At 43.1% G+C, this 27,861-nt stretch overlaps 2 protein-coding genes across 7 annotated transcripts in view; one reads left to right on the plus strand and one right to left on the minus strand.

The window, feature by feature from the left end:
• The window catches only part of KANSL3 (KAT8 regulatory NSL complex subunit 3), a 37,087-nt gene extending 27,502 nt beyond the window's left edge, over positions 1-9,585 (minus strand). For 3 of the 6 annotated variants that reach the window (XM_079987439.1, XM_079987435.1, XM_079987440.1), the window contains exons 1-5: positions 8,770-8,914; positions 7,111-7,395; positions 1,684-1,854; positions 635-725; positions 193-378 (exon numbers count right to left, since the gene is read on the minus strand). In XM_079987439.1, the coding sequence (XP_079843565.1) occupies positions 193-378; positions 635-725; positions 1,684-1,854; positions 7,111-7,328 (666 nt within the window). In that variant the 5' untranslated portion in view covers positions 7,329-7,395; positions 8,770-8,914. Of the gene's footprint in view, positions 1-192; positions 379-634; positions 726-1,683; positions 1,855-7,110; positions 7,396-8,765; positions 8,915-9,219 lie in introns of those variants that run through there. The other 3 variants (XM_079987437.1, XM_079987436.1, XM_079987438.1) reach the window with 3 other exon arrangements.
• A 137-nt stretch (positions 9,586-9,722) lies between these two features.
• DUSP11 (dual specificity phosphatase 11) lies at positions 9,723-27,584 on the plus strand. Its single transcript, XM_079989398.1, has 10 exons — positions 9,723-9,920; positions 13,833-13,908; positions 15,823-15,954; positions 17,056-17,179; positions 18,194-18,254; positions 19,833-19,879; positions 22,472-22,723; positions 24,431-24,560; positions 25,155-25,199; positions 26,122-27,584. The coding sequence occupies exons 1-10, from the start codon at positions 9,745-9,747 to the stop codon at positions 26,375-26,377; spliced, it is 1,299 nt and encodes a 432-aa protein (XP_079845524.1). The 5' UTR covers positions 9,723-9,744; the 3' UTR covers positions 26,378-27,584.
• The last annotated feature ends 277 nt before the right edge of the window (positions 27,585-27,861 follow it).

Below are 27,861 nucleotides of genomic sequence, written 5' to 3' on the forward strand. Positions count from 1 at the left end.
AAAGTGGTCCACTAAGACCTTCAGAAAATGTCAAGTGGTTGGGAGGGGGAGTTTGGGAACCGCTGGTTTATAAGGAAAAGAGGTGGCACCTTCCTTTAAGTAGAATGCTTTGCCTAAAGAAGAAACATGGAAAGAAGGATTAAAAAGTGTTGGTGGGGGGAACCCCTTCCCCAACACATCATGTTCACTCACCTTTCCTTTAAGAGTCTGCAGGGCATCTAGGTAAGCAGCCAGCATAGGCAAACTAAGGGTTTCCACCAGTGTCGAGTGAAGCCACTGGATCAGCTTGGTATCCCAGCTGATGCTTGCCAAAGCCTGACGTACACGCCGGGCACATTTGTCCACTGCTATCCTCCTGAGCACCGGTTCGTTGCAAGCCTGTTGGAAAACAGAGGAGAAGGACCCAAAGTGAGGTTGCATAACAAAGTGTGCTGACTGCAGAACAAAGCAGCAGTGACAAAGCCTGGAGTTACAATGCCTATGTCTCAGATGTCAAAGTAGAGATGAGACCTTCCCGACTTCATGGGACAAAACACAGAGGTACAAAGGGCACCACACATTTAATAAAACAGACAACCTGTCAGAGGGACTAGAAGTTCAGAAGAGGGAGGAGCAAGAGCAATGCTATTCTTACCCCTTCATTGGCTAACCGGGCCAGCCTGTCAGACTGTAAAGCTTTGAGGATTTTATTGAACAGCTTATTCTGGGCTATTGTCCAGCCAGATCTGCAAAGGAAAAAATCAAGTTAGCAGTTCACCTTCAAGGTCAGCCTGAGGGCAGAATTCTCACATGCAAATCATGGGCAGAACCACAAGCAAAAGTAGGTGGAGCAGTTCACACAAATATGACTTTTGTAGAAAAGGACAGTTTCTAGATACATTTGAACACACCTCTCTGTTCTCAATCTGGGCAGTCAAAACACATTATGAGAGTTCAAAAAGACATTTCAGCCAGGCAAAAGCCACCAAGGAGGTTATGCAGTAGGGCAGTGAGGGTGTGGCCTGGGGGAGTCCCAAGGGCCAGCTAGAGAGTCTTGGAGGGCCACCTTCAGCCCCCAGAGCCTGAAGTTCCTCACCCCTGCTCCTGTTAAACAAAACTGCAGCTGGAGGCACCCAAAGAGTACTGATTGTGGCCTAGATCAGATGGAAGAGGAAACCATGGTTTGATGCTACAAGAATGGGCAATTGTGAGCCCTGGACTCACCCACTCCCCTGCATTCTCTCCTCTTTTACCTGCCAAAAATGGAGATCAGAAGCCTGTGTTCTTAAACTAACCAGAGTTTCCTGTGGCATGTCTATAACTACAGTTGGCAAGAATAAGCCAGGACTGAACCACTATCTAAATAAGTCACAGTTTTCATTCATTGATGTGATATCCAGGCAGGAAATCATCCTGTATGAAGCAGTTGCAAGTTAACCACAAAAATGTTTGGCAAACACACATGCACTCTCCCAAGGCCCACTGCTAACCCAAAATGTCTACACACATCTTGCAACAATGATCTGCATTCACTACCCAAGGATTTTGGAATTAAAGCCGACTTAAAGAACCCTGAACACTGCCTAGTCCCAAATGACCTCCAGGCTCAACAAGCAAGCAAAAAAAAAAAAAAAAAAAAAAAAAAAAAGGAAATGGCACCACCAAAGCATAAAACAATCTTCTGTCCACTCCCCAATTTATTACCTGTTCATATGCTCCTCCCAGTCATCAGGTGGAGGTGGCGTATCAGTGTCTGTGCGGGCAAATATCACATGGCGCTCACACTCATTCATCACAGTGCGGGCTTTCTGGTTGTCGTAGAGTGGCACAGGTGTGGGAGTCACTGTTTCCACATCAATGGGAACATCTGCCTCACTGAAAGCAGACAAGGCAAGGACATGTCATGGAACAGAGCAATCAGCCTCCGTTTCCCACCCCATAAAAGCTATATGTACCTGCAATACAAAGGATCACATTGAGCAAAAAGGGAGCTCTGGATAAATGGGTAAGCTGGGGTAAATGGGAAGCTGAATCAGAACAAAGGTCCTGCTAGCTCGGCTTTGTCTACATTGGTTGACAGTGGATCTCCAGGATTTCAGACGGGGACTCTTCCCCAGCACTCCCTGGAGATGATGCTTGAGGGGGTTATTTCTTGCCAGGGGTGGCCCTTCCCATTTCACCTGAGGCAAAAGAGTTAGGTGCTGCCCTGTGCATGCTATGCACCCCCTTTACCATCTCTACCAAAGCCTTACTTAGCAATGTTATGCAGCTGTGGCTTCCAGCGAAATCTCACTAGAACTCAGAAGCTGCCGCAGCCACTTCTCCTCACTTCTTCAGTGGCAAGGCAGGTCTGCCCATGGAGGAGCCCCTTGGATTCTGCTACCTAAAAGGCATTGGTGATCCAAAATTGTCAGATACAGATTTTTAAGGACATCCCCAAATACATTTTAGAGGTGAGAACATATTATAAAAGCCTAGCAGATCTGCTGAAGAAAAACACCATACCATTCAGATGGGAGTTTCCACAAGGATTGTCCTTTAACTTTAAAGGAAGGAAGATTAAAATAAAAACAATTCAGGACAAAGAACAATTTCTGGAGAGATACCTGGAGGATTTGCAGAAAGGAACCGTGGAGGAGAGGGAACCGCCTGATATAGCAAATTTGTCATTTGGACTTTTACCACCACCATCGGAGGAAGAGCAGAAGCTTGGAGCAGTTGGAGGAACAGCTACTTAAATACTTAAATACAAAATGTCTCTGCAACTCCTTAGTTGGAACTGTAACGGTTTGAATCTTCCTCGGAAAAGACGACAGGTTTTTCACATTTTGAAGAAAGAACAATTAGATATAATATGTTTGCAAGAAACCCATATTGCCAGGATACACAGGAAATTACTGATAAATAAGAGACTTGGTCAAGAATTTATCTCATCAGACAAAGTAAAGAAAAGAGGTGTGGTGATCTATGCAAAGGAAAAGTTGGTTCCAAAATTGATATTTAAAGATGAACAAGGAAGATACCTGGCAATTGAAATACAAATTCAAGGAGAAAAGATACTAATTGTGGGAGTTTATGCCCCAAATGAAGGGAAGGCCGAATTCTTCAGGAAGTTGCATGAGACATTAGTTGACTTTTTAGATTATAAAATCCTAATGATGGGAGACATGAATGGAGTTGTCTCAACAAACATGGACAAAGCACAGAGACAAGTGATTTCAAAAGAAGGGAGACTACCAAAGATCTTTTTCGAAATGACTGAAACAATGGACTTGATTGATATTTGGAGAACAAAGAATCCTCTAGAGAGGGAGGGAACTTTCTTCTCTGAAGCAAAAATGACATGGACAAGAATAGACCAAATTTGGATTTCTAGCAGTCTGGCGCCAAGAACAAAAAAAGTAGAAATATGCCCAAAAACGTGCTCCGACCATAACGCGGTGAAGATGGAGATGAAACTAACAACAACTGGATCCTTTAGATGGAGAATGAATGACACCCTATTTAAGGATGAAGAGATCCACAAGAAGGCCCTTAAAACATTAAAAGATTACTTTGAGATTAACAGGAAAACAGATGTGGAAAAAAGAATAATCTGGGATGCAAGCAAAGCCGTGATGCGAGGTTTCCTAATTCAACAAAATTCTATAAAGAGGAAGCAACAAAATGAGAAGAAGGAAAAAATTTTAGAAAAAATAAAAGAAGGAGAGAAGAAATTGAGGTTTAAACCAAAGTCCCATGAGATTTTGAGAGAAATAAAGTTTTACCAGATGCAGTACATGGAGCTTATGAACCAACAAATAGAATGGAAGATAAAGCAAATGAGACAAAGAACTTTTGAATCAGCGGATAAATGTGGGAAACTTCTGTCATGGCAACTGAAAAAAAGGCAGAAAATGAATACTGTAACAAGTCTAGAAATGGATGGAAAAATTATCCACAAACCCAATGAGATCAACAATTGCTTTCAAAGTTTTTTTAAGAAATTGTATGCACAAGGGCCAATCAACGAACAAGAAATAGAAGAATTCATCAGAAAATACGGTCTACCAAAAATTCCAGAACAAAGTAAAAGGATCTTAAATGAGGAAATAACAGAACAAGAAATAGAGGGTGCCATTCAAAACATGAAATTGGGAAAATCACCAGGACCAGACGGCCTGACGGCCAAATACTACAAAATGCTGAAAGAATGGCTGATACAACCATTGAAGGAAGTTTGCAATGAAATTTTGAAGGGGAAAAAGGCACCTGAATCGTGGAAAGAGGCTTTCATCTCACTTATACCGAAAACAGAGACTGAGAAGAACCAGGTTAAAAACTACCGCCCTATATCTTTACTCAATGTGGATTACAAAATTTTTGCAGACATTTTGGCAAAAAGATTGAAAAGAGTGTTAGCAGAAGAGATTCATAAGGACCAAACAGGCTTTCTCCCAGGTAGACATATGTCAGACAATGTGAGAAACATTATAGACATTTTGGAGCTGCTGGACGTTGACATTAACAGGAAAGCAGTTTTGATTTTTGTGGACGCGGAGAAAGCCTCTGACAACATTTGTTGGACCTTTATGAAAAAGAATCTCCAAGGGATGGGGGTAGGCCAAGGTTTTGAAAACGGTATAGGTGCAATATATTCTCAACAAAAGGCCAAATTAATTGTAAATAACGTGGTAACAGAAGAAATACCTATAGAAAAAGGTACACGACAGGGTTGCCCAATATCCCCTTTGCTTTTTATATCAGTCCTGGAGGTTTTGTTAAACATGATCAGAAAGGACCAGTTGGTTAAAGGAGTTCAGGTCGGAGTTAGACATTATAAATTAAGAGCATTTGCAGATGATCTGGTATTGACCTTGCAACAGCCAGACACTAGTACTAAAAGAGTATTAGAACTAATTGAAATATATGGTCGAGTAGCAGGTTTTAAATTGAATAGACAAAAAACGAAAGTGTTGGAAAAAAATTTAACAATGGAAGAAAGAGAGAGTTTTCAGAATGAAACAGGCTTGGAAATAACAAAAAGGGTAAAATACCTGGGGGTAAACTTAACATCCAAGAATGTGAACTTATTTAAGGATAATTATGAAAAATGTTGGTCAGAAGTTAAAAAGGATCTGGAAATATGGTCAAGGTTGAAACTCTCCTTGTTAGGCCGAATCGCTACTATTAAGATGAATGTATTGCCTAGAATGTTGTTCTTATTCCAGACGTTGCAGATTGTGGACAAGATGGACTGTTTCAAGAAGTGGCAGAAAGACATATCAAAATTTGTCTGGCAGGGCAAAAAGCCCAGAATTAAATTTAAGATTTTAACTGACGCAAAGGATAGAGGGGGGTTTGCCCTGCCGGACTTAAGACTTTATTATGAATCAGCAGCTTTCTGCTGGTTGAAACACTGGCTACTTCTTGAGAACGCTGACATTTTGGATCTGGAAGGGTATGACAATAGTTTCGGCTGGCATGCATACTTATGGTACGACAAGGTAAAGGTGTATAAAAGTTTTAAAAACCATATTGTAAGGAAAGCATTGTATAACGTTTGGATTAGATATAAAGATTTGTTGGAAAGTAAAACCCCTAGGTGGGTGTCACCAATGGAAGCTAGGGAAGTAAAAAAGCTTAATATGGATTCTAAATGGCCAAAATATCATGAGATTTTAGAATATGATGGCGAAAGGGTGAAACTTCAGAGTTATAAGAAACTAAAGCCTATGGTTCGAGATTGGTTGCACTACCATCAGATAAATGAGACGTTCAAACAGGACAGGAAAATAGGATTTCAGAAAGAGAAGTCAAAATTAGAAACAGAATTGCTGGAACCCAATACTAAGAACTTATCAAAAATGTATAACTTGCTGTTAAAATGGAATACACAGGATGAAATGGTGAAATCAGCTATGATTAAATGGGCACAAGATATCGGTCATGATATCATGTTTGCTGACTGGGAACAGTTATGGACCACCGGTATTAAATTTACTGCATGTAATGCCTTAAAGGAAAATATTATGAAAATGATTTACCGGTGGTACATGACCCCAGTCAAGCTTGCAAAAATATATCATTTGCCTAGTAATAAGTGTTGGAAATGTAATGAGACTGAAGGTACTTTCTACCACCTCTGGTGGACCTGCCCAAAGGTTAAAGCTTTCTGGGAAATGATCTATAATGAAATTAAGAAGGTCCTTAAGTGGACTTTTCCTAAGAAACCAGAGGCTTTCCTCTTGGGCATGGTGGGCCAAGTGGTGTCAAGGAAGGATAGGATTTTCTTTATGTATGCCACTACAGCAGCAAGAATTCTACTGGCAAAGTATTGGAAGATGCAAGAATTACCTACTCTGGAAGAATGGCAAACAAAGGTGATTGACTTTATGGGACTGGCCGAGATGACGGGCAGAATCCGGGACCAAGGGAAAGAGACAGTGGAAGAGGACTGGAAGAAATTCAAAATATATCTTAAAAATAATTGCAAAATTGAGGAATGTTAAGATGTCAGGGGGTAAGAAGTAAAGAATTGCAGCAGTAAATAAAAAACTTAAGAAATTTTTTATGAAAGGGAATTAAGACAATGGACCTAAGGGTTGCTAAAGAATTATTAAATAAGGATGCAGGGATGGGGAGGTATGGGGAAGTCAAAGAAAAAAGGGTATGAACCGATGAGCTTGAAGTTATACTGTTTTATATTGTTCTTTATTATTTGTGTGGAAAATTAATAAAAATTATTATAAAAAAAATAAAAAAAAATGGATTCTGCTACCTAAGGCAGCTACTTCAGTCTACCTCATGGATGGGCCAGCCCTGTGCCTGGGCCCTTCGGCAGGCAAAAGCCGGCATTCTACTACAGTCGTACCTTGGAAGTCGAACAGAATCCATTCTGGAAGTCCGTTCGACTTCCAAAACATTCGAAAACCAAATCATGGCTTCTGATTGGCGGCAGGAAGTTCCTGAGTTCCTGCAGGAAGTTCCCATCTCCTGGTCCAGCATAAGTGTTGGTACCACTGCTCAACCTTTCAGCTTAGTTTGAAAGAAGCACATGCAAATCCTCAGAAGAAGGGTGGCAAATAAAGCAATTACAGATACCTGCACACAAAATATCCCTAGTAACTCTCACATAAAAGTAAAACTCACATGGCATTGCTATCTTGGTGTCTCTTAGGCGTGACGAACAGCAGACGAGTGGGACGGGCATTGCTGGCATCGGGGTGGGCGCTCCATGGCTTGGCATAGCTGTGGTCCAGGAAGACCAGGTCTAGTTCTCTCTCATGGACCGACAGCTGAAAAAGCAGAGAGGTCCCCATCCTCCGTGCCGAGGTTTGGAAGTCTCGCTCAGTGCCTCGGTAAGACATGTCTAGGTCGTATGTCTCTGCTACTAGTGCTGGCACAATAAAATCTTACGGCTCCACATTCTTGCTGCTAGGGAAGGATAAAGAAAGAGTAAACAGTGTGAAATAATCTGCTTCTTACCCGTGTTAAGCACATGTTCAGCCATCAAATGAAAACAACAATGTGCATACAGAGGCAATGCCCCCATTTTGCTCAGTTACTCCAATCGAGTCATTATCTCCATGACCTATGAATCAGGCACAAAAATCAACACAAAACAATACATCATAAAACTGATGCAATAATAATAAAAAAAAACCCAACCACATGCAGAGCTTTGTGTGTATCTGTTTATGTGCATATTTCTAGGGAGGGAGTCCATGGCTTTCACCAGATTCTCCAAGGGGCCTGTGCCCAGACCAGGTTAAGAACCACTGGGTTAATGTATCAGGCTAAGGCTGGGGAGATCATGGCTACTGGTCCCATCACCTCCTGGCAAATAGAAGGGGAAGAAATGGAGGCAGTGAGAGATTTTACTTTCTTGGGCTCCATGATCACTGCAGATGGTGACAGCAGCCACGAAATTAAAAGACGCCTGCTTCTTGGGAGAAGGGCAATGACAGGCCTAGACAGCATCTTGAGAAGTAGAGACATCACCTTGCCAACAAAGGTCCGTATAGTTAAAGCTATGGTTTTCCCAGTAGTGATGTATGGAAGTGAGAGCTGGACCATCAAGAAGGCTGATCGCCGAAGAATTGATGCTTTTGAATTCTGGTGCTGGAGGAGACTCTTGAGAGTCCCATGGACTGCAAGAAGATCAAACCTCTCCATTCTGAAGGAAATCAGCCCTGAGCGCTCACTGGAAGGACAGATTGTGAAGCTGAGGCGCCAGTACTTTGGCCACCTCATGAGAAGAGAAGACTCCCTGGAGAAGACCCTGATGTTGGGAAAGATGGAGGGCACAAGGAGAAGGGGGCGACAGAGGACGAGATGGTGGGACAGTGTTCTCGAAGCTACAAACATGAGTCTGACCAAGCTGCGGGGGGCAGTGGAAGACAGGAGTGCCTGGCGTGCTCTGGTCCAGGGGGTCACGAAGAGTCGGACACGACTAAACAACAACAAGGCTGGGGAGACCCGGGTTAAAATCTCTCATTATTCTCGAAGTTCAATGGGTGATACGGGACCAGTAATTTGCTTTCAGCCTAACCTACCTCAGAGGGTTGTACCTAAAAATGATAGGGTTACCCCGCCGCTCTCTCCAACCTCTGACCAAGGCCACTGAAGCCGCTCAGAAACACCCAAGTGCGAAGAGCAGCAGCAAAAAGAGCCCCTGAGCATGTACAAAGCGCCCAGAAAGTCTTCTGCCCCCCCCTTCCGCCAAATCTGGAGCTTCCGTCTGAAACGAGCGCTTGATATCAGAACCTCTTTCTGGACCCAGAGAAGGAGCAGCTATTCCTCACCCACCTCCGGCCAGAGAAAAAAGGCGAGGGGGCTCAAGGCCGGACCGAAGCCCCGGAACCTCTCGCCGGAATCCAGCCAGGGCAGGCCTCAGGCCTCAGGCCTCGGGCGCATTTGCGCATGCGCGGCGCTCTCCCCTCTCCGGAGCCCCACGTGACTTTGGAAGGGGAGGGAGAGAAGGAAAACCCGGCCGGCGGATCGGTTCCCGGCACCCGGAACGCGCTTAGTGAAGAAGGGACTGAGATTTGCAGGCGCCAGGGATCTACATGCAACGGTTGCTGCTTGTTTTGTGCAGGAGATCCCTGCAGACAAGCAAAAGGCGTGAATCATAGAATGGTCGAGTTGGAAGAAACCCCGAGGGTCCAGCCCCCTGCAGTGCAGGAATTAAAGCATGCATGCCAGGTGGCCAGCCAGCCTCTTCTTAAAAAGCTCCCAGGGAGGGAGTCCTTCTCTTACCGCCAGAAAGTTCTTCCTGGTGTTTAGTCGGAATCGCCTTTCTTGTAACTTGAAGCCATTGGTTCAGGTCGAGCCTCCAGAGCAGGAGGAAGCAAGCAGGTCGCCTCCTCATGTGGCAGTCCTTGAGATCTTTGAAGGTGGCTACTGTTTCTCCCCACAGCCTTCTCTTTTGCAGGCTAAACATGCCAACTCCCTCCACTAGCCTTCCTCATGGTTTCCAAACGCCGCCTGAGAAAGCGGGCTGGCTGCTTTAGTCCTCCTCCCCCTGCTTTCTCCCTCGGCCTGACTCGGGACCCCCTTCCCAGATGAACCCAGTTCGAGAGGAAGGCGATTCTCGAAGCCAAATAACACCAGGGAGGGGGGAAGCGACGTTTCTTCTCTGTCCTGCGCACCAGCACCATTCGCACACATTGATGCTCCCGGCGGAGAGGGAAAGGCGCAGTTCTCCCAACTAGCCTGCAGGGGCCGCTGCTGGAGGCGGGCGTCGAGGAGTAGGGGGGACACCCTTCTCGACGGCGCGCGGGGATGACGTCATTCGAGCGCCGGGGCTCGTTGCTTTTCGTGCCGGGCGTGGGAACCGGAAGTGCTGTAGGAGCAACTGCAGCTTCCCGGCCCGGTAGCGGGTGGCTCGGCGTGGAGATCGAAACCTTCGGGGGCCTCAGAGCCATGGGGAAGAAGAGTAAGAACGGAGTCCCGGACAGGTGAGCGGTACCTGCCTCGCCCCCGGTGGACGGGGAGCCCCGGACAGGCCCTCCCGCGCCCCGTTGCAATCAATCAATTTCCTTTATTCGACCGATAGTCAGAGATAAAACACAATACAGAATTATAAACTAAAACATCATAAAGGTAAAGGTAAAGGTACCCCTGCCCGTACGGGCCAGTCTTGACAGACTCTGGGGTTGTGCGCCCATCTCACTTAAGAGGCCAGGGGCCAGCGCTGTCCGGAGACACTTCCGGGTCACGTGGCCAGCGTGACATCGCTGCTCTGGCCAGAGCCAGAGCCAGAGCTGCACACGGAAACGCCGTTTACCTTCCCGCTGGTAAGCGGTCCCTATTTATCTACTTGCACCCGGAGGTGCTTTCGAACTGCTAGGTTGGCAGGCGCTGGGACCGAGCAGCGGGAGCGCACCCCGCCGCAGGGATTCGAACTGCCGACCTTTCGATCAGCAAGCCCTAGGCGCTGAGGCTTTAACCCACAGCGCCACCTGTGTCCCTAGGGGTACATAATAAGGGCCACAGTACTAAACCTCTCCCAGATAACCCACATCAAGGCATTCAGTTATACGTTTCCGAAACTTGAGTGCCAGGAAAAGGAATTTAGCCACTGACAAAGTTGTTTTCCCAGAAGACTTATTTAGCAGATATGCTGTCTGCTTTCCTCTTTGTCGGGGACTGAGCTGGGATAAGTATGGGGTTATAAGATACTGTCTTAAATCGTTGTAGAAGGGACAGCTCAGTAAAATGTGCTCTGTGGATTCTACCTCACCCAACGCACAATGGCATAATCTCTGGTCACATGGGACTCCTCCATATCTTCCCTTCAGAACCGCCAAGTCAAGAACATTCAGCCTAGCCGCGGTAAATAGTCTGCGGTATTCCACGTAGTGGATATCCGCCAGGTAGCGAGCTGGAGCAGCCTGATGCATCTGCTCCCCCAGAAACAACCCAGGTTTCACATGGGCTATGTCCTCCTGTCTGGCAATATCCCTTAATCTTTGGGCGATCACCGCCTTTGCGTGGCTATACGTCATGGACTCTATATAAAGGGAGGACAACCCGCACTTCTGCACTTCCTCCACTATCTCCCAGCGCCCCGTTGTAGTGAGGCGCTGGAGCTGGGGTGAGAACCTCTCCCTCCGTCTTGGTCAGCCCCTCGCGTGGGAGGCTCGTGGGAGCTTGTATGTCTGTTATATACCGCTCTTCATCCGAGGATGACAGGGTGGTTTACAACACAAAAACACATAACAAAACAAGGAACATAACACGAAACAAAACCAATAACTCCCCCCCCCAATACACAATATAAAAGGCCATAGATTGTTTAATTAGCCAAAGGCCAGGGAGTAGAGGAATGTTTTCCGCATCACGTATGGCCTTTGAATCATATACAGTGGGACAATTGGAAATTGCAGAGTTTGGAGAAAATGAAGGATAAAGTGCGAGACTAGTTACATTACGCTCAGATTAAAGAAGTCTTTAAAAATGATAAAAAGGTAGGGTTCCAGGTGGAGAAATCGAAGTTGGAAACAGAATTGTTAGAACCAAAGACTAAGGTATTATCAAGAATGTATAACTTGCTGTTAAAATGGAATACACAAGACGAAATGGTTAAATCGGTTATGATAAAGTGGGCTCAGGACATTGGGTATAATATTATGTTTGAGGACTGGGAAAGGTTGTGGACCACTGGGCTGAACTTCACTGCATGCAATGCTCTGAAGGAAAATGTAATGAAAATGATATATAGATGGTACATGACCCCAGTTAAACATGCCAAAATATACCATTTGTCTGATAATAAATGTTGGAAATGTAAAGAACATGAAGGAACATTCTTTCACCTCTGGTGGACCTGCCCTAAAGTGAAGACCTTCTGGGAAATGATATATAATGAGTTGAAAAAGGTATTTAAGTATACCTTCACTAAGAAACCAGAGGCCTTCCTTCTGGGTATTGTCGGCCAGAAGGTGCTAAAGAAGGACCGAACATTTTTTATGTATGCAACAACGGCAGCAAGGATACTCATCGCTAAGAGCTGGAAAACTCAAGATCTACCCACACTGGAAGAGTGGCAGATGCAGCTGATGGACTATATGCAACTGGCCGAGATGACTGGTAGAATCCGAGACCTGGGAGAGGAGAGGGTTGAGGAAGACTGGAGGAAATTCAAGATTTATTTACAAAAATATTGTAATTTGGTTGAATGTTAAGAAGGATGCTAGATCATAAATAATTGCTCACCACTGAATTAGATCTGAATTTGACGATAAGTGAGATTAAGGAAAATACAAATTTTTTTGGAGAATTGCTAGATTTTATGTAAATGAGGGGAGATAAGATTGCAAACAAGTGGGTAATTTGCTTGGAAAATTTTTTTGTAACGATGTAAGTGCGAGCGGGAGACGTGAGGGAGTCCAAAGAAGTGACGAAATTATGTTATGATATAAGTAATGTTGTTTATTATTTATGCATTTGTATTCAAAAAACTTTAATAAATATGTATATATATATAAAAAAATGAATCATATACAGTGGTACCTCGGGTTACAGACGCTTCAAGTTCCAGAAATAGTACCTTGGGTTAAGAACTTTGCTTCAGGATGAGAACAGAAATCCTGCTCCGGCAGCGCAGCAGCAGCAGGAGGCCCCATTAGCTAAAGTGGTGCTTCAGGTTAAGAACAGTTTCAGGTTAAGAACGGCCCTCCGGAACAAATTAAGGACTTAACCCGAGGTACCACTGTATATGGCAGGAGTCAACCATTTATCCCAACAGTAGCAGGGTGCCCCTATTCTGCCCATAAAGTTCCATTGTCACTTGGCCATAAAGGTAAAGGTACCCCGATCGTTAGGTCCAGTCGCGGACGATTCTGGGGTGGCGCGCTCATCTCGCTCTATAGGTCAAGGGAGCTGGCGTTCGTCCGCAGACAGCTTCTGGGTCATGTGGCCAGCATGACTAAGCCGCTTCTGGCGAACCAGAGCAGCACACAGAAACGCCGTTTACCTGTTTATCTACTTGCACTTTGATGTGCTTTCGAACTGCTAGGTTGGCAGGAGCAGGGACCGAGCAATGGGAGTTCACCCCGTCGCGGGGATTTGAGCCGATGACCTTCTGAAGTGTGCTTTCCCTAATGAGGCCTCCCACTGCTGGTGCCCTTCCACCATTTGGATTCTGTTCTTAGACCAAGGTAAAATTTGCAAACTGGGACACTACTTCCAGTTTTGCGGAGTTCGTATACCGAATCTTTCGTAAACAGGACTGTTCTTAAACCGAGCTACCACAGTACTTGAAATCCAGGATTTCCAACAGTGCCATAATGCCATTTCATCCAATCACACCCCAAAGCAGCCAAATGATGATTCCTTAAAAAAAAAAAAATGTTAGTAATTAGGAAAAGTATTGCTTTCATAGGGGTATGTTGTTGTTATTTTTATTATTAATTAAATTTATATACTGCCCATCACCTGAAGATCACAGGGCGGTTGACAGTATAAAAACACAAAAACACATAGCATGCTGTGTTTTGCTCTGGACCGCACCAGTGAGCCTTGTCATCTGGGCAGACCAGGACCTGCATACAGGCAATCCTCATTTTGCACAGGGGTTCCGTTGACCCAGTTTTTGAGGGTCAAGCCTGCATTATCCCTCCTCCCATCCTAGGCTGTATTTTATGGTTGTCTTACAGTGGAATAGATTGGGATCTAGCTTTTGTATGTATAGCTGTCGTTTAGATGCTGTTAGTGTGAATGGTGTTTTAATGTTACCGAAAAACCCAAATCCCTGTGCTGAACAGACATCTTCTCCTGTTGAATTGTGTCTGCTTTCTCCATCATATTTATGCAGAAGCAGTAAATTTCATTTCATTTCACTTTTAAGTGTAAGGTCTCTCTTCTAGATGGACTAATTACACACCTCTTGGAAAGAGAATACCTGGAACACGCTTTATAGCTTTTAAAGTTCCACTTAAGAAGGTAGGTATGGCATGCAGTTTTTGGGGGGTGGCGCTATGTGTTATGTAAATGTAAGGTTGCTCTTGGTCTGTTTGCATTGTGCTTTAGTCCAAATTCCAGAGCTCATGTTTTCATCTGAGCAAAGTTCGGTGTATAGCAGTGGTTCCCAGATATTTTTGGGCCACTATTCCCTTAGTTCCATAAACATCTGCAGTGCCCCCTAGCCTATAAAAAGCAATATTTAGCACAGAGGTTTGCACGACCCACCAAGGAAAATAGGAACACAATAAATTTCAAGACAGTGGCAATTAATTGCACACTTATTTAAAATTAATTAAAACTTTTTAGTTTAATAAATTCAGCAGTTTGATATAGGCTTGGCCCTACGTCCAGATTTCCCTGGACATATCTCAACAACTTTTTTGTCCGGATTTTCACTGTTCGAAATATGGCAATCCTATTAAAACAATTTAGTTTCATAAATTCAGCAAAATTGATTAACTTGATCCAGTGATAGTTTGATATAAGCTTGGCATATGTCCAGATTTTCCCGGACATATCTGGAATAGTGCAGTCGGCAGCAGTGTTCGGGTGGAAATCAATAAAAATGTCCGGGAAAATCCAGACTTATGGCAGCCCATGTCGGCAGTGCTGTTTTTGCTATTTATCCATAAAAATAGCTCCAACCACTTTGACCCCCCCCCAAAAAAAACCTTTGCCAAAAGAACTCAACAACTTTTCTGTCCGGTTTTTCACTGTTCGAAATATGGCAAGCCTATTTTGATGGTTATTCACACCTCCTTTGCTCCCTTGCTTCCCCCTTGCCTCTTGACTCCACCTCACGTAATAACTTCAACCCCAGGTGCATAACTGGCTACTTTAGGAACCACTAGTGCAGGGGTAGGCAAACTACGGCCCATGGGCCGGATGCGGCCCAATCGCCTTCTCAATCCGGCCCATGGACGGTCCAGGAATAACTGTGTTTTTATATGAGTAGCATGTGTCCTTTTATTTAAACTGCATCTGGGTTATTTGTGGGGCCTGCCTGGTGTTTTTACATGTAGAATGTGTGCTTTTATTTAAAATGCATCTCTGGGTTATTTGTGGGGCATAGGAAATCGTGTCCCCCCCCCCAAAAAAAAAAATATATAGTCCGGCCTACCACATGGTCTGAGGGACAGTGGACCGGCCCACGGCTGAAAAAGGTTGCTGACCCCTGTGACTAGTGTATAGGGTAATTGTATCTAAGGTTCTATTCGTAATATTCTAATTTAGCTTATCTAGCCTTGCCAGTTCCCAGCTGCAAGGATAAACATCCCAGTTCTTGTTGTTGTTGTTGTTTGGTCATTTAGTCGTGTCCGCCTTTTCGTGACCCCATGGTCATTTAGTCGTGTCCGCCTTTTCGTGACCACATGCACGCCAGGCACTCCTGTCTTCCACTGCCTCCCGCAGTTTGGTCAAACTCATGTTGGTAGCTTTGAGAACACTATCCACCCTTCTCGTCCTCTGTCGTGTCCTTCTCCTTGTGCCCTCAATCTATCCCAGTTCTTATGACTGGCCTAAAACTGTAAAAAACAAAAAACACACACATAAAAACACCAGGTCACAAGATACTATGATTACCATTATTTCTGGTAATTTTAGTTCAGTGTAAGATTTTGAGTGTCTTAGAGTGCTGAAATAGCTTTAATACTATGTGTAGTAAACTTAAGCAATATAAGACTATCCAAATACAGTTGTACTCTCCTTTGGATGCTTGTCAGGGGGTCTAGATGCAGCATCCAGTGAAGTAGTTCCATTTGTGCAAGGATTTCTGCCTGTGCTATGGAAATTTCATTGTGCAAACTGAAATCCTTGTGCTACTATGTTAGACACTACCCTTAGAGTTTAACAGCAACCTATAACTGTTGGTTGAATACTCTACTTTCTTTTCAGACTTTTGATTGGAAACTTGCTCCAAATGAACGGTTTTCTCCATTAGACCTTATTAATCAGGTTACAGAACAGAAAGAAGAACTTGGCTTGGTCATTGATTTAACATACACCACCCGCTATTATGAGCCAGAGGTAAGTTCAGTTTCCCAAACTTATGTGAAAGGGGTAGATACTGTCTTTCGTAGCTTTCTCAATGTGGAATTGGTTGTTAGCACTAGAATCTTGTTTGCTGAAAAATTGTTCTGCTAAGAACTGAAATGAAACTTTGAAAAAATGAATTAAAGTTCCTTTTCAGCATGCAGTAGCTATAAGCAGTGCCATGTGGACTTTTTAAAATGTGGTGTGTATTTAGGGGCTCAGATGTCAAGTAGATATGACACTCTGGGGGGTTTCTTGTCAAGATGAGTGGAAGTATTCCTCTGATTTTCATTCCTCTGCAAACAACATCACAACAGGCTGAGTTTTCTGCCTGAAAAGAGGGGTGGGGTTTATAATCAATCCTGGCCATAGCTGTTTTCTAGGAAGCTATTAAAAGCAAGTTGGTTTTGGTTATATTTGTATGATACGGTCATGTGAACAGCTAATCTGTAGGCTATAGGAGTATCATGTGACTTTGCATCTTGCTCTCCAGACCTGCAAGAACACTGCATGATCCAGTAACTGACCTACAGAAGATGGTGGTTGGCTTTAGGGCAGGTGTGGCAGCCCATGGACTAAATTTGGTTTACTGCACTGTTTGCCTAAAACCACACCCGCCTATCCCACACCTGATGTCATACGCAACATCCTGCAGAAAGGAGAATCAAGTTCAGTTCTGGTTGGTCACAATCTCACCTCACCCCTGTGGGTTAACTTCGACATCTGGGTTAATCACCCACCTGTCAAAGTTGGCCCATGAGGTAGGGAATGATAAAGATCTGACCTACTGGGCCAAAAAGATTCTTCGCGCCTGCTTTAGGGTAGTGGGCAGGGCTACAGAAGGAGTATTAAAAAAAAAATCCTTTTGTGACCCAGGGAGAATTTCTAACTGGTTTGCTGGCTTGACTATGGTCAGACTAGGTGGGTGATGCAATTCCATTCTGAGCTGCCTAGGAAGAAAGTGAGTGCTGAAAGTATGGAGAAGTGTGCTGCGATTTTAAAAAATAATTTCTGCATTTAAACCCGGGAATAGTCCTGTGTGGTTGGTTTGTTTGGTGTACATTGCAACTATTTGTGTTTCATATGTTCTTGCAGGAGCTCCTAGGCACGACGCAGTACTGCAAAATTGTAACTGTTGGCCATGAAGTACCAAATAATGAGACAGTGTTTGAATTTAAAAGTGCTGTTAAAAAGTTCCTGATGGAGAATCAACATAATGGTGAGCATGATTTGATGGATTTATCTAAGACAGCAGAGCAATTATGAAGGTAGCCATTAGCGATTGTGTGGCATGTCTTTTTTATTTTACTGTATTTTTCGCCCTATAGGACGCACCGTCCCATAAGGTGCACCTAGTTTTTTGGGGGGGAAATAAAGGGGAAAAAATTTATTTCCCCCCCAGGTGCGGGGCTGGGGCGGGGGAAGCCTGAGCTTCCCCCGACCCCAGCCCCCAGAACAGGCAACTCTCTGCAAGCCATGGGAGCCCAGCGTCGGGCTCCCACGCCTTGCAGAGAGCTGCGCGAAGAGCGCAGCACGCCCAGCCTTCGGCATGCAGGCAACTCTCCGCAAGCCGTGGGAGCCCAGCGCAGGGCTCCCGCACTTTGCGGAGAGCCGCGCGAAGTCTGGTGCGCACCGACCCCTCTCGCTCTCCAGGCTTCAGCGAATGCCTGCATTCACCCCATAGGACGCACACACATTTCCCCTTCATTTTTGGAGGGGGAAAAGTACGTCCTATGGGGCGAAAAATACGGTAGTTGGATAGATGCTTTAGCTGGTTGGCTGGCTGAACCATGCCATGGTGAAAATGTACATGGTGGAAACAGGCATGTTCCTGTCCCCACTGGCTTGCAGTTTAAAGGTGGATATTGGGGAAGGGAGGAAGGAGGGGAGAGAGGAGGAATTGTTCTCTTCTTGAAACATGCCAATCTACCCTTGGCAGCCAATCTGGAAGCTAAGTTCCTGCTCTTTATGAATGGAAGCACTAGGGTACTCTTTCTAGCTTCTGAGGCATGGCAAAACTTTACATGAATTTGCTTTTTCAGAGTTGCTGTGTATAACTGTGTTTATGCACTGCAGAGATTAGTGTTTTATCTAACACTTGACCATAAATATCATTATCTCCAAACAATTGTGGCGAAGGTCAGACAGTACCTGACAAGCAACTTGATGAAGAATAAAGTTGTCTCTGCAACTGAGCCTTTGTTAAACCAGTTTATGCTTCCAATTTCCCTAGACAAGCTTATTGGCGTTCACTGCACACACGGTTTGAATCGAACTGGTTACCTTGTTTGCAGGTAAGTTGCTCTTGAAACAAATCCAGGTCAGCAGTCTAGTTTGATAGTTGGAACATGTTATAAAAATGAATAATTGAGTATCTGCCACAAGGGTTCTTGCTTCAGTGTAAATTCAATAAATCCTCCTGGATTGAAGTGTTCATTTGTTTACATTTTTATATACAAGGGCCGTCTTCCATGCATTAGTCAGTTAAGCTGGTGGGTTGTGACGTGAAGCTGGATCATAGCTTAACTAAAAATGGGTCATGTCAGCAGTCTGATTATTTCCCTGTAGTTTTAATAGTTTTAAGAAGAGATAAAAGGAGAGATGGCCATAGGGCCTATATTCTATATTTATCAAATTTGCCTAAGTTGCAACTTGGAATTAAAGGTATGTTCTGAGTTTGAAAAGGTTGGAGAAACTGTCCTACATAATTATAATTCTAAGAGTGAGGTGATGTTTTATTTCTTAGTATCATTTTGTGGATTTAGCCAGGCTGTCACTGTTATCCAACAGGTTTTATCTCAATTTTAGGTTTTTTTAAGCCGGCATGGAGACCATGGAGACTTCCCAGCTGACCCCAAAACATAGATTCAGAATACCCTTCATTCAAACCTTTATTAATACACTCCTTCAGAATAATTATGAGATGGGATTAAACTAACTTTTACTTAGAGTAAATAATAATAATAATAATAATAATAATAATAATAATAATAATAATAGTAATATATTTATACCCCGCCCATCTGGCTGGGCCTCCCCAGCCACTCTGGGTGGCTTCCAACCAGATATTAAAAGCACAATACAGCATTAAAAATTAAAAACTTCCCTAAACAGGGATGCCTTCAGATGTCTTTTAAAAGTGAGATAGTAGCTTATTGCCTTGACATCTGATGGGAGGGCGTTCCACACGGCAGGCACCACCACGAAGAAGGCCCTCTGCCTAGTTCCCTGAAATTAATGGTCATGGCTAACTTGGGCTTATTAATTTCATTGGGTGTACTCTAGTAAAAGATAATTGACTACAACTCATAGCTTTTACAGCACTTTAAAATAGAACACAGTAGACAGCATGGTGTAGGTTCCTAAGACATTCTGTTTTGAGTGATGTTTTAACTGTTCCATTATGTGCAGTATTTTGAATGTTGTTGGCTATGATGAGCTTCCTTTCAAGAGGAACAACAGGTATAAATCTAATGAAATAAGTTTGAATTCTAGAAATCTAGCATCTATAGATAGTTTTAAATCTTAGCATGCTCTAATACCACACTCTTTGGGTGATCAGACCAACATAGTTGGTGTAAATCTAACAAAAACCCCAGATATGTAGTCTGAAGTGATGATTAATACAACTCGGGTATGTAGGTAGTGCCTCTTATAGACAGTTCTGGGCCTTTCCCCCTTCTATTATCTGTTGGTCCAAAGTGCAGGGCAGTAATCTTAGGTACTAGCATGCTAGTATTTCTAGAGAAATACAGGTTTATTGTTTTTAAAGAAATTACATACAGCCTGTTGCCTTCAAACTTTCTATCATTAACTTCTGTTCTTATGAATGCTCATTTGTCTATAGCTAAAAATCTTGCTGTTCTCTTAAGGTACCTAATTGATGTTGAAGGAATGGATCCAAACATGGCAATAGAATGTAAGCAACGCGTACTTTTTTGTTGAGTTGGGGCATTTGATTGTTTCCCCCACCACACCCCAAAGCTGCCTCATTAACTTCAGGTTGGAAACCGGTTCAGCATAAGTCTGTGTTAAACTAGGGCTTATGTAGTAGATACCCACAGCTCTCCTCTTGACATTGAGACTTTACTAGAAGGACACATGTAGAATTTATATTGCATTGAGTTAAACAGATATGCCAATAGGGACTGATACACTCTTCCCAAGTTTTCCATAGGTCCCTTCTCATATGACCTGTTTTGTTTTGTTTTTTCATTGTTTCACTTGGAACGTGAGCATTATGCCATTAAAAATGGATTGAGAGCTGATGCCATAAGTGAGCTGGAAAGTCAGGTTTCATTTCAGCCACAAACTTTTATTTTTTTCCCCAAATACATTTTTATTGAGGTTATACACATAACAAACATACAAACAGATACAAAAGAAAAAATTATAACAAAAAAAAAAAGCGTCAAGATATACAAGCCAACTTTTTCCTCTCTCTAACTATACAAAGATAGATTAATCTGGCTGTTTCACAAAACAGTAAACGATTAAAAAAAACAAAAAAAAACAACACACACACGCAAAAACCACCTCCTGGACTTCCTTCCATCCTTTTGGTAAGTATCGAATATCTGCTTCCATTACGTATTTGATTTTTAATCTATAGGCCTAAATTCACACGCTGGTAGTATTGTTCTGACCCCGCCAATCACATTAAGCATTTATTCCAATATAGTTCCAGTATTTACTCCAATTTTTCAGAGATTTCTGTTCATCGTGGTCTCTTAATTTACCTGTTAATTTATCAAGCTCAGCATAATTTATCATTTTAATTTGCCAATCATTTATATTGGGGATAGTTTCCACTTTCCAATATTGTGCCAATAAAATTCTCGCTGCTGTGGTGGCATAGAGGAATATCGTTCTATCTTCTTTCTTAATATCTTTACCCGTCATTCCCAGCAAAAAGGCTTCGGGTCTTTTGGGAAAAGTGTATTTAAATATTCTTTTAAGCTCATTGTAAACCGATTCCCAAAAGCCTTTCACCTTTTTGCATGTCCACCATAGATGATATAGGTCACCCTCCACCTCCCCACATTTCCAGCATTTCTTATCTTTTAGTCTATACATTTTGGCCAACTTCACAGGGGTGTGGTACCACCTATATAGCATCTTCCAAACATTTTCTCTCAGAGACATACATGCTGTAAACTTTATATTACAATTCCACACTTCCAGCCACCTTTCAAAATCGATATTATAACCAAAGTCAATTGCCCATTTAATCATTGCCTCCTTCACCTCCTCGTCCTTTGTATACCACTCTAAAAGTATGTCATAGATTCTAGATAGGGTTTTGTTTTTACCTTCTATTACTTCTACATTGAATTTTGAATTTTTGTCATCAAAACCCAACTTCTTCTTGTCCTCTTTTAGCAAATCATTCACCTGGTGGTATTGCAACCACCCAGTGAATAGATTTTTTATCTCTTCATAAGGTCTAAGTCTTGGCCCTTGGTCTGTTTTTCTTAACATTTCCTCATAGGTGGCGTTTTTTTCCTCCATGTTTGTTTTCTTCACCGTTAAAGCCTCAATTGGTGAGATCCACCATGGGGTCTTTCTTTCAAGGAGATTTTTATTCCTTTCCCATGATTGGTATAAAGGTCCTCTAAAAATATGATTTAGAAAGCTCTTGTGGACCTTCACTTTCCCATACCAAAGGTACGAATGCCATCCGTACCAATTATTAAAGCCTTCTAAATCCAGTAGATCTCTTCTCTATTCTCCAGTTTTATCCAATCTTTTAACCAAAGTATGCAGGCCGCTTCGTAGTATAGACTTAGATCCGGGAGAGAAAAGCCCCCTCTTTCTTTTTTATCTATCAAAATTTTCATTTTTATCCGTGGCCTTTTCCCCTGCCAGATATACTTTGCCAAGACTCTCTGCCACTCTTTTAAACTTTTAAACTTTTAAAGTGGCCTCAGGCAAGCCACATTTCTCTCAGTGCATCTGCCCATCTGCATTTTCCAGTCTGTAGTATAGGGATCTCCGATTGTTGGATTAATTACGATAATACAGTAGTTCTCAGGCATCCTGCTTTCAGGAAACCATTTCTGAATCCAGTAATCTACCAAGGAACTGGTGTGCATTTCTCCCAGAACCTCAACCCTTTGCTGAGGATTCAGGGACATTTTCCTGGGTACATAAGAGTGCTGGCTAGGTCTATTGGGAATCCCATTGCCCTGAGCAAATCTAGAATGCACCTAGAACACAGACCCAGCACTCCATTGCAACTACTATTGATTGTTTCATTGGGGAAATCACTGGACTCCCTGGAATCCGCTTTGAAAGCCATAGCCTTTGTGCATGTGGGAACACTCTTTAAGTATTTGAATATTGGCAAGTAACAGCCTGATGTGGTGCTGTTTATGCTTAAAGGGACTTGATGGGAGGAATGAGGTCTTTTTATAGAAATAACTGTTGCCACCAAATCTTGTGTGTGATTGAGCTTACTTCAAAGTAAATGTGCACAGAATTGCACTGTAAATCTCGTTTTCTCTCTTAGTGTTTAACAGGTGCAGGGGGCACTCAATAGAAAGGAAGAACTACATTGAAGCCCTTAGGAGAGGATCTGGCAGAAGGCAAGTCATTTTTGTGTTCCTCTTGCTTTATTTAAATATTGCTTTTGCTTGGAAGAAGCAGGAATTAGTTGCAGAAAAAGGTTCTGTTGTAGCATCTGCCACTAATTTTTCCATCGGAGTACTTGTTCAGGAAACTACTGGGATTGTAGGACCCTCAGATCAAAAGCCCTACAGGCCCTGAGTTTGGATCCCTTTGCAAACCAACAATTTACCTTGTCTTGTGCCACAGACACAGGGCAGGTATTATAACAGAGGAGAGAACAAGAGAACAGGCACAGTGTGCTGCAGAGGAAGTCAAAAGGGACACATTTGTAATGGGCAGAGGAAAGGAGGACACACCCCTTAAAAACCTTCCCAATCCCAGAAGGCCATACTGAAAATGTCATCTGAAGGCCTTCTAACACTGAGGATTGTTGATGTTTTACTGTCTTTGACATTAGCTATTTTTAGGTACTGTAATCCACCCTGCAGTTTTACGATGAAAGGCAGGATTTTAGTTTTCTAAATAAAGGAAACATGGTAAAAAGGTAAAGGTAAAGGACCCATGGAGGGTTAAATCCAGTCAGATTCAACTGTGGGGTACAGTGCTCATCTGCACTTTTAGGCTGAGGGAGCTGGCGTTTCTTCACAGACAGCTTTTCCAGGTCATGTGGCCAACATGACTAAACCACTTCTGGCGAAACAGGACACCATGACATGTGCCAGAGCGCATGGAAACACCATTTACCTTCCTGCAGCAGAGGTACCTATAAATCTACTTGCACTGGCATGCTTTCGAACTGCTGGGTTGGCAGGAGCTGGGACAAAGCTACAGGAGCTCACCCCGTTGTGCAGATTCAAACTGCCAACCTTACAATCGGCAAGCCCAAGAGCTTGGTGGTTTAGAGCACAGTGCCACCTGTGTCCCCTAAAGGGGCAGTTGGAAACCTGTTTGAAAACATTTCTTGTTTCCCCATAACTGTTTTAGAGATCGCTTTTTCATAACTTTACACCACAAATAGTCCTGTGTACTAGTAAAGTCATTTTCATAAATGCCAATGCTTAAAATAGTCAAATTGACCCTATCCACACAAGCAGTTAAAGTATTCACATGTATGGGAGAACCCTAGGAATTGCAGAAATACAGAAAACATTTAGAAGGCAGAAAGACCTGTATGATGGGGATGACTCAAAACAGCCCAGTGAAGACTGAGCATCCTCAGTGGCAGAATGCTGAGTGAGGAATAGATGTGGAATGGAATATCCTGAATGAAAGCATGTTATTGCTGGCTATAAGAACACAAGTACTCCACACTGCTACATGTGTTGTAGGTCCCACTTGTAGCCTCACAATTTCCAATGGAAATACCTTAATGGCTATTCCAAAGGTTCTTCCCACCCCATATGAACCAACTCCATTGTAAGAGGAAGCCAAATGAGACGTCAGCTTGCCAATATATTTCTTCACTGTGATTTTATGTACTTTTGTTGTAAACCGCTTCAATATATTTTCTGTGAACTAGCAACCTATAAATAAACAGGACCACAATGACTGCCTCTCCCCATATGAATAGACCCAGACCCTGCAATCATCATCTGAGTCCCTTCTTCATGGGACCCTTTCTGTGGTGGCTCACCTGACGCCTTCGTCACATATATTTAGGCACCAGGCAAAAACATTCCTCTTCTCCCAAGCCTTTGGCTAATTAAACAAAGTATGGCCTTTTAAACTGTGTGTTTGGGTGTATTGTTTTTGTTTGTTACTATGATACATATTTTTGTGTTTTTATATTTTATATTTGATCCTTGGTATAAAGGACGGTATAGAGGTTTAATAAATAATAAGAATATACCTCTATGAAAACAATACTTTTCCTAACTACTAACATTAAAAATCTCTTTTTAAAGGAATCATTATATGGCTGCTTCAGAACGTGGTTGGATGAAAGGGTACTATGGCCCTGTTGGAAATCCTGCATTTGAAGCAACATACAGTCAGCAACATTTGCAGCAGTTCCCACTGGAAACACCAAGGTCTCATTTTTTGCTTTCTAGACATCCAGTATGGTCAAGTGAAAATGGAACTTTATGCATAGAATAGGGACACCCTGCTACAGTGGTGCCCCGCAAGACAAATGCCTCGCAAGACGGAAAACCTGCTAGACGAAAGGGTTTTCCGTTTTGGAGGTGCTTCGCAAAACGAATTTCCTATGGGCTTGCTTCGCAAGACGAAAATGTCTTGCGAGTTCCTGCGGGGTTTTTTTCCTCCCCCCCTTTTTCTAAGCCGCTAAGCTGCTTATCCGCTAAGCTGCTAATAGCGCTAAGCCGTCAATGGGCTTGCTTCGCAAGACGAAAAAACCGCTAGACGAAGAGACTCGCGGAACGGATTAATTTCGTCTTGCGAGGCATCACTGTACTGTCGAGGGAAATGATTGAATCCTGCCATTTATATGGTTCAAAGGCTACCCTTGATGAGCAGCCATCTCTTCAGCTCCTAAGTGATATGCGTTAAAGCCAGGGTTGCCTTGCAGGAATGCGAAAAGCAACTTTGCCCTTAGGCTTAGGCACTTGGGCTTGGGCACTTGAACCATACCGTTCTTGCAGTCTTTCTCATTCTTTCTTTTACAGGCACTTCCCACCAAGGAGAGGAAGGGGTGGACAAAACCCACATAGGTAAGAAAGTGGGGGTTCCAGGGAACTTCTGAACACATGTTCTGTCTAGTCAAGGGCAGTTCATGTTCTGCAGGACAAAAAATTACATTTCTATCCTCACAATAAAACGTGCAAATAAAATTGGAATAGCTCAGCTTAATTTGTATAAGCTGTTTCTAAAAGATGGGATTCCTGGAATATGTATTTACATGAAATGCTGGATTTTGTCCTTGTGTTGTAGAATTTTGGAATGCCCAGAATACACTTAACCTTGCCTAAATTGCTGTCTGGTCTACTTTTCAATTGTTAATGGCAGTGTATCAACTGAACATGATTTTATATCTTCTATGCTAGTTAAAGAAATGCAAAGTACTGCAAGATATGAAAACTGAGCTGCTGCACTAACAGTAGATGCTTTTTGTCTAAATAAAGTAGGCAGGGAGTAATGAATTGGCTCCTTTCCTACAAGCTACAGTACTTTATTTGCACAGGTATAGTTTTCCCTAAGGCAGTTCGTGGACAGTGTGGAGGAATGGTTTTGTTCTGGGGTAAAGACATCTGAAATTGATCACTGACAATGAGGAGCTCCTCCCAGCAGCTGGTTCCAGAGGGTGGCCATCTTAGCCTTTTGAACCAAAAGCAACAGTCTTGTGGCACCTTTAAGACTAGCAAACTGGCTTTTCTTTCCGCTCAGCATTGGTTGATAAAGCAGCAGCCTGTACCAGACTCAGAATTACAGCTGAAAGCTTGTCTGCTTTAGTGTTGCTCCAATCTCTCTGCCCTGGTGTACTGCACCCAGCTCAGCTCTCAATACTCTCTCAATAGCCTAAGTTTTATGAAGCAGACTCAGAAGGCTCCGATTACAGCATGGGTTGGAGTGTTGCGGTGCAGGCTCTTCAATACCACTTGGCTCTGCTCTGAAATTTGGTGCTTTCTCTTTCAGAAAACCCTATCATACCAATCACAGAAACCTCATCGACTGTTATGACAATGGTCAGTCTGTTTACCATCCTCAGTACCTCCCTACAGCTGACATCACTCACCAAGGATTGGATTACTCTGTTAGGTCCAGCCAGGGGCTACACTATTCATCTTACCAGCAACAATTGCAAGGACATGCGGGGCCTCATTTTCCAGTGCAGAGTCCTCATTATCCACAGCAACAAGGACGATATAAAATTTACAGACGGGACCGTTGAAAACTCTGTTGATGGAAACCTAACAGGCAAGGAGGACACAATCTCATACTAATGAACATACCATAAATGAATTATTGCCTTGCGATTTAGCCAGCAGATGAGACCCAACAGGTTACAGTTATTATTGTTTATTTATTACTCACCTGCACTCTGTGGTTCCAGGGCAGGACCACTTTGTACCACATCACACCAGTGCTGTGTAGTTTTCATTTTGTGATTGCTTACCAGCAAGATGTAGCCATTCCAGCCATTAAATGAATTCATAATTGATAAGTGCTTATTGGCTGGTCTCCTGAAATGTCTCTTATTAAAGTCATGTTTGGGAGTTATAAGGCTCCTCAGTGCAGAAGCTGCTTCCACAAATGTTAGCAAACTGACCTCAAAATTTGTGTTAAATAAAGATTACTTTCCCCTGCTCTTGACGTGACCCTCCCAAGAGGAAAATGGACTTGGTCCTTTCAAAACGGATTTCTGGCTCATAAATCAGTTCAACTCCAGTTTGCAACCAGATTCAATGAACTAGTTGCTGCTTTCTCCGTAACCTGGGAACTCTTCCTATAGTCCTATAGGGATGCTGTCAGTTGTACCAATCATAATGTGTTTTCATATGTAACTGAAGCTGTGTGGGTCTGGACCATGTAGAACCAGCGCTACCCTATAATGAAACTTACAGTAATCCCTCATTTTATACATGGGTTTGGTTCCAAGGATCATGTACAATCACCAACATCATGTATAGGGTGTGGTTTTTTTAAAAGCTCTTTGCACACCTGGTAACCCCAAATGGATCTGGTGCAAAAAATGCTTTTAAACTTTCTGCCTTGCTTCAGACTTGAGTTGCCCAATTGACTTGTTGCTGTTTCAACAAGCTCACCTTCAACCATGTTTGTCTGAAATTGTGCGGGTCAAATGTGTGTAAAGTGAGGGGTTACTGTACCAGATTTGGGAATTTTCTAATCTTGGGTTTTTGTTTTCTTTTGCCTTCTATTACATAACAGATGTCTCATTTGCATTGATCTATTGGAGTTGATATTTCACATACACTGTATTATCATGCTGTGGGGGTGGAGTATCTGCACCTGATACTACCCTCAAATTTAATTGTCGTGTGCAAATCTTTTGTAAGCTGCAGTGAGAGCCTCTTGGGGCTATGGAGCAGAACATAAATGCTGTATTCTAAATAAATAATAGCTGTATCCTCCATGAATCTGTCTCCTATCAAAGCTAGCGTGGGAGCTACCACCACCTCTTCTGAAAGTGAATTCCATAGTATTAGTTATGTACAGGATGAAGACATTTTTGGTGCTCATTGTTCAGTGACATTTTGGTTGGTCCTAATGAGGCTGGCCATGGGCCCTGCTTTACAGAGGATGGGCCTTAGTCTGAAGATCTGTCAGAGGAGGACAGGGCCTCTGGTCTGGTTTAAAGATAACCAGAAGGAAGGAAAGCACAATTTTTTGACAGGGTGGTGCTCAAAATTACCC

This window comes from Podarcis cretensis (genome assembly GCF_951804945.1).
Source record: "Podarcis cretensis genome assembly, chromosome: 8".
Lineage (NCBI taxonomy): Eukaryota > Metazoa > Chordata > Lepidosauria > Squamata > Lacertidae > Podarcis > Podarcis cretensis.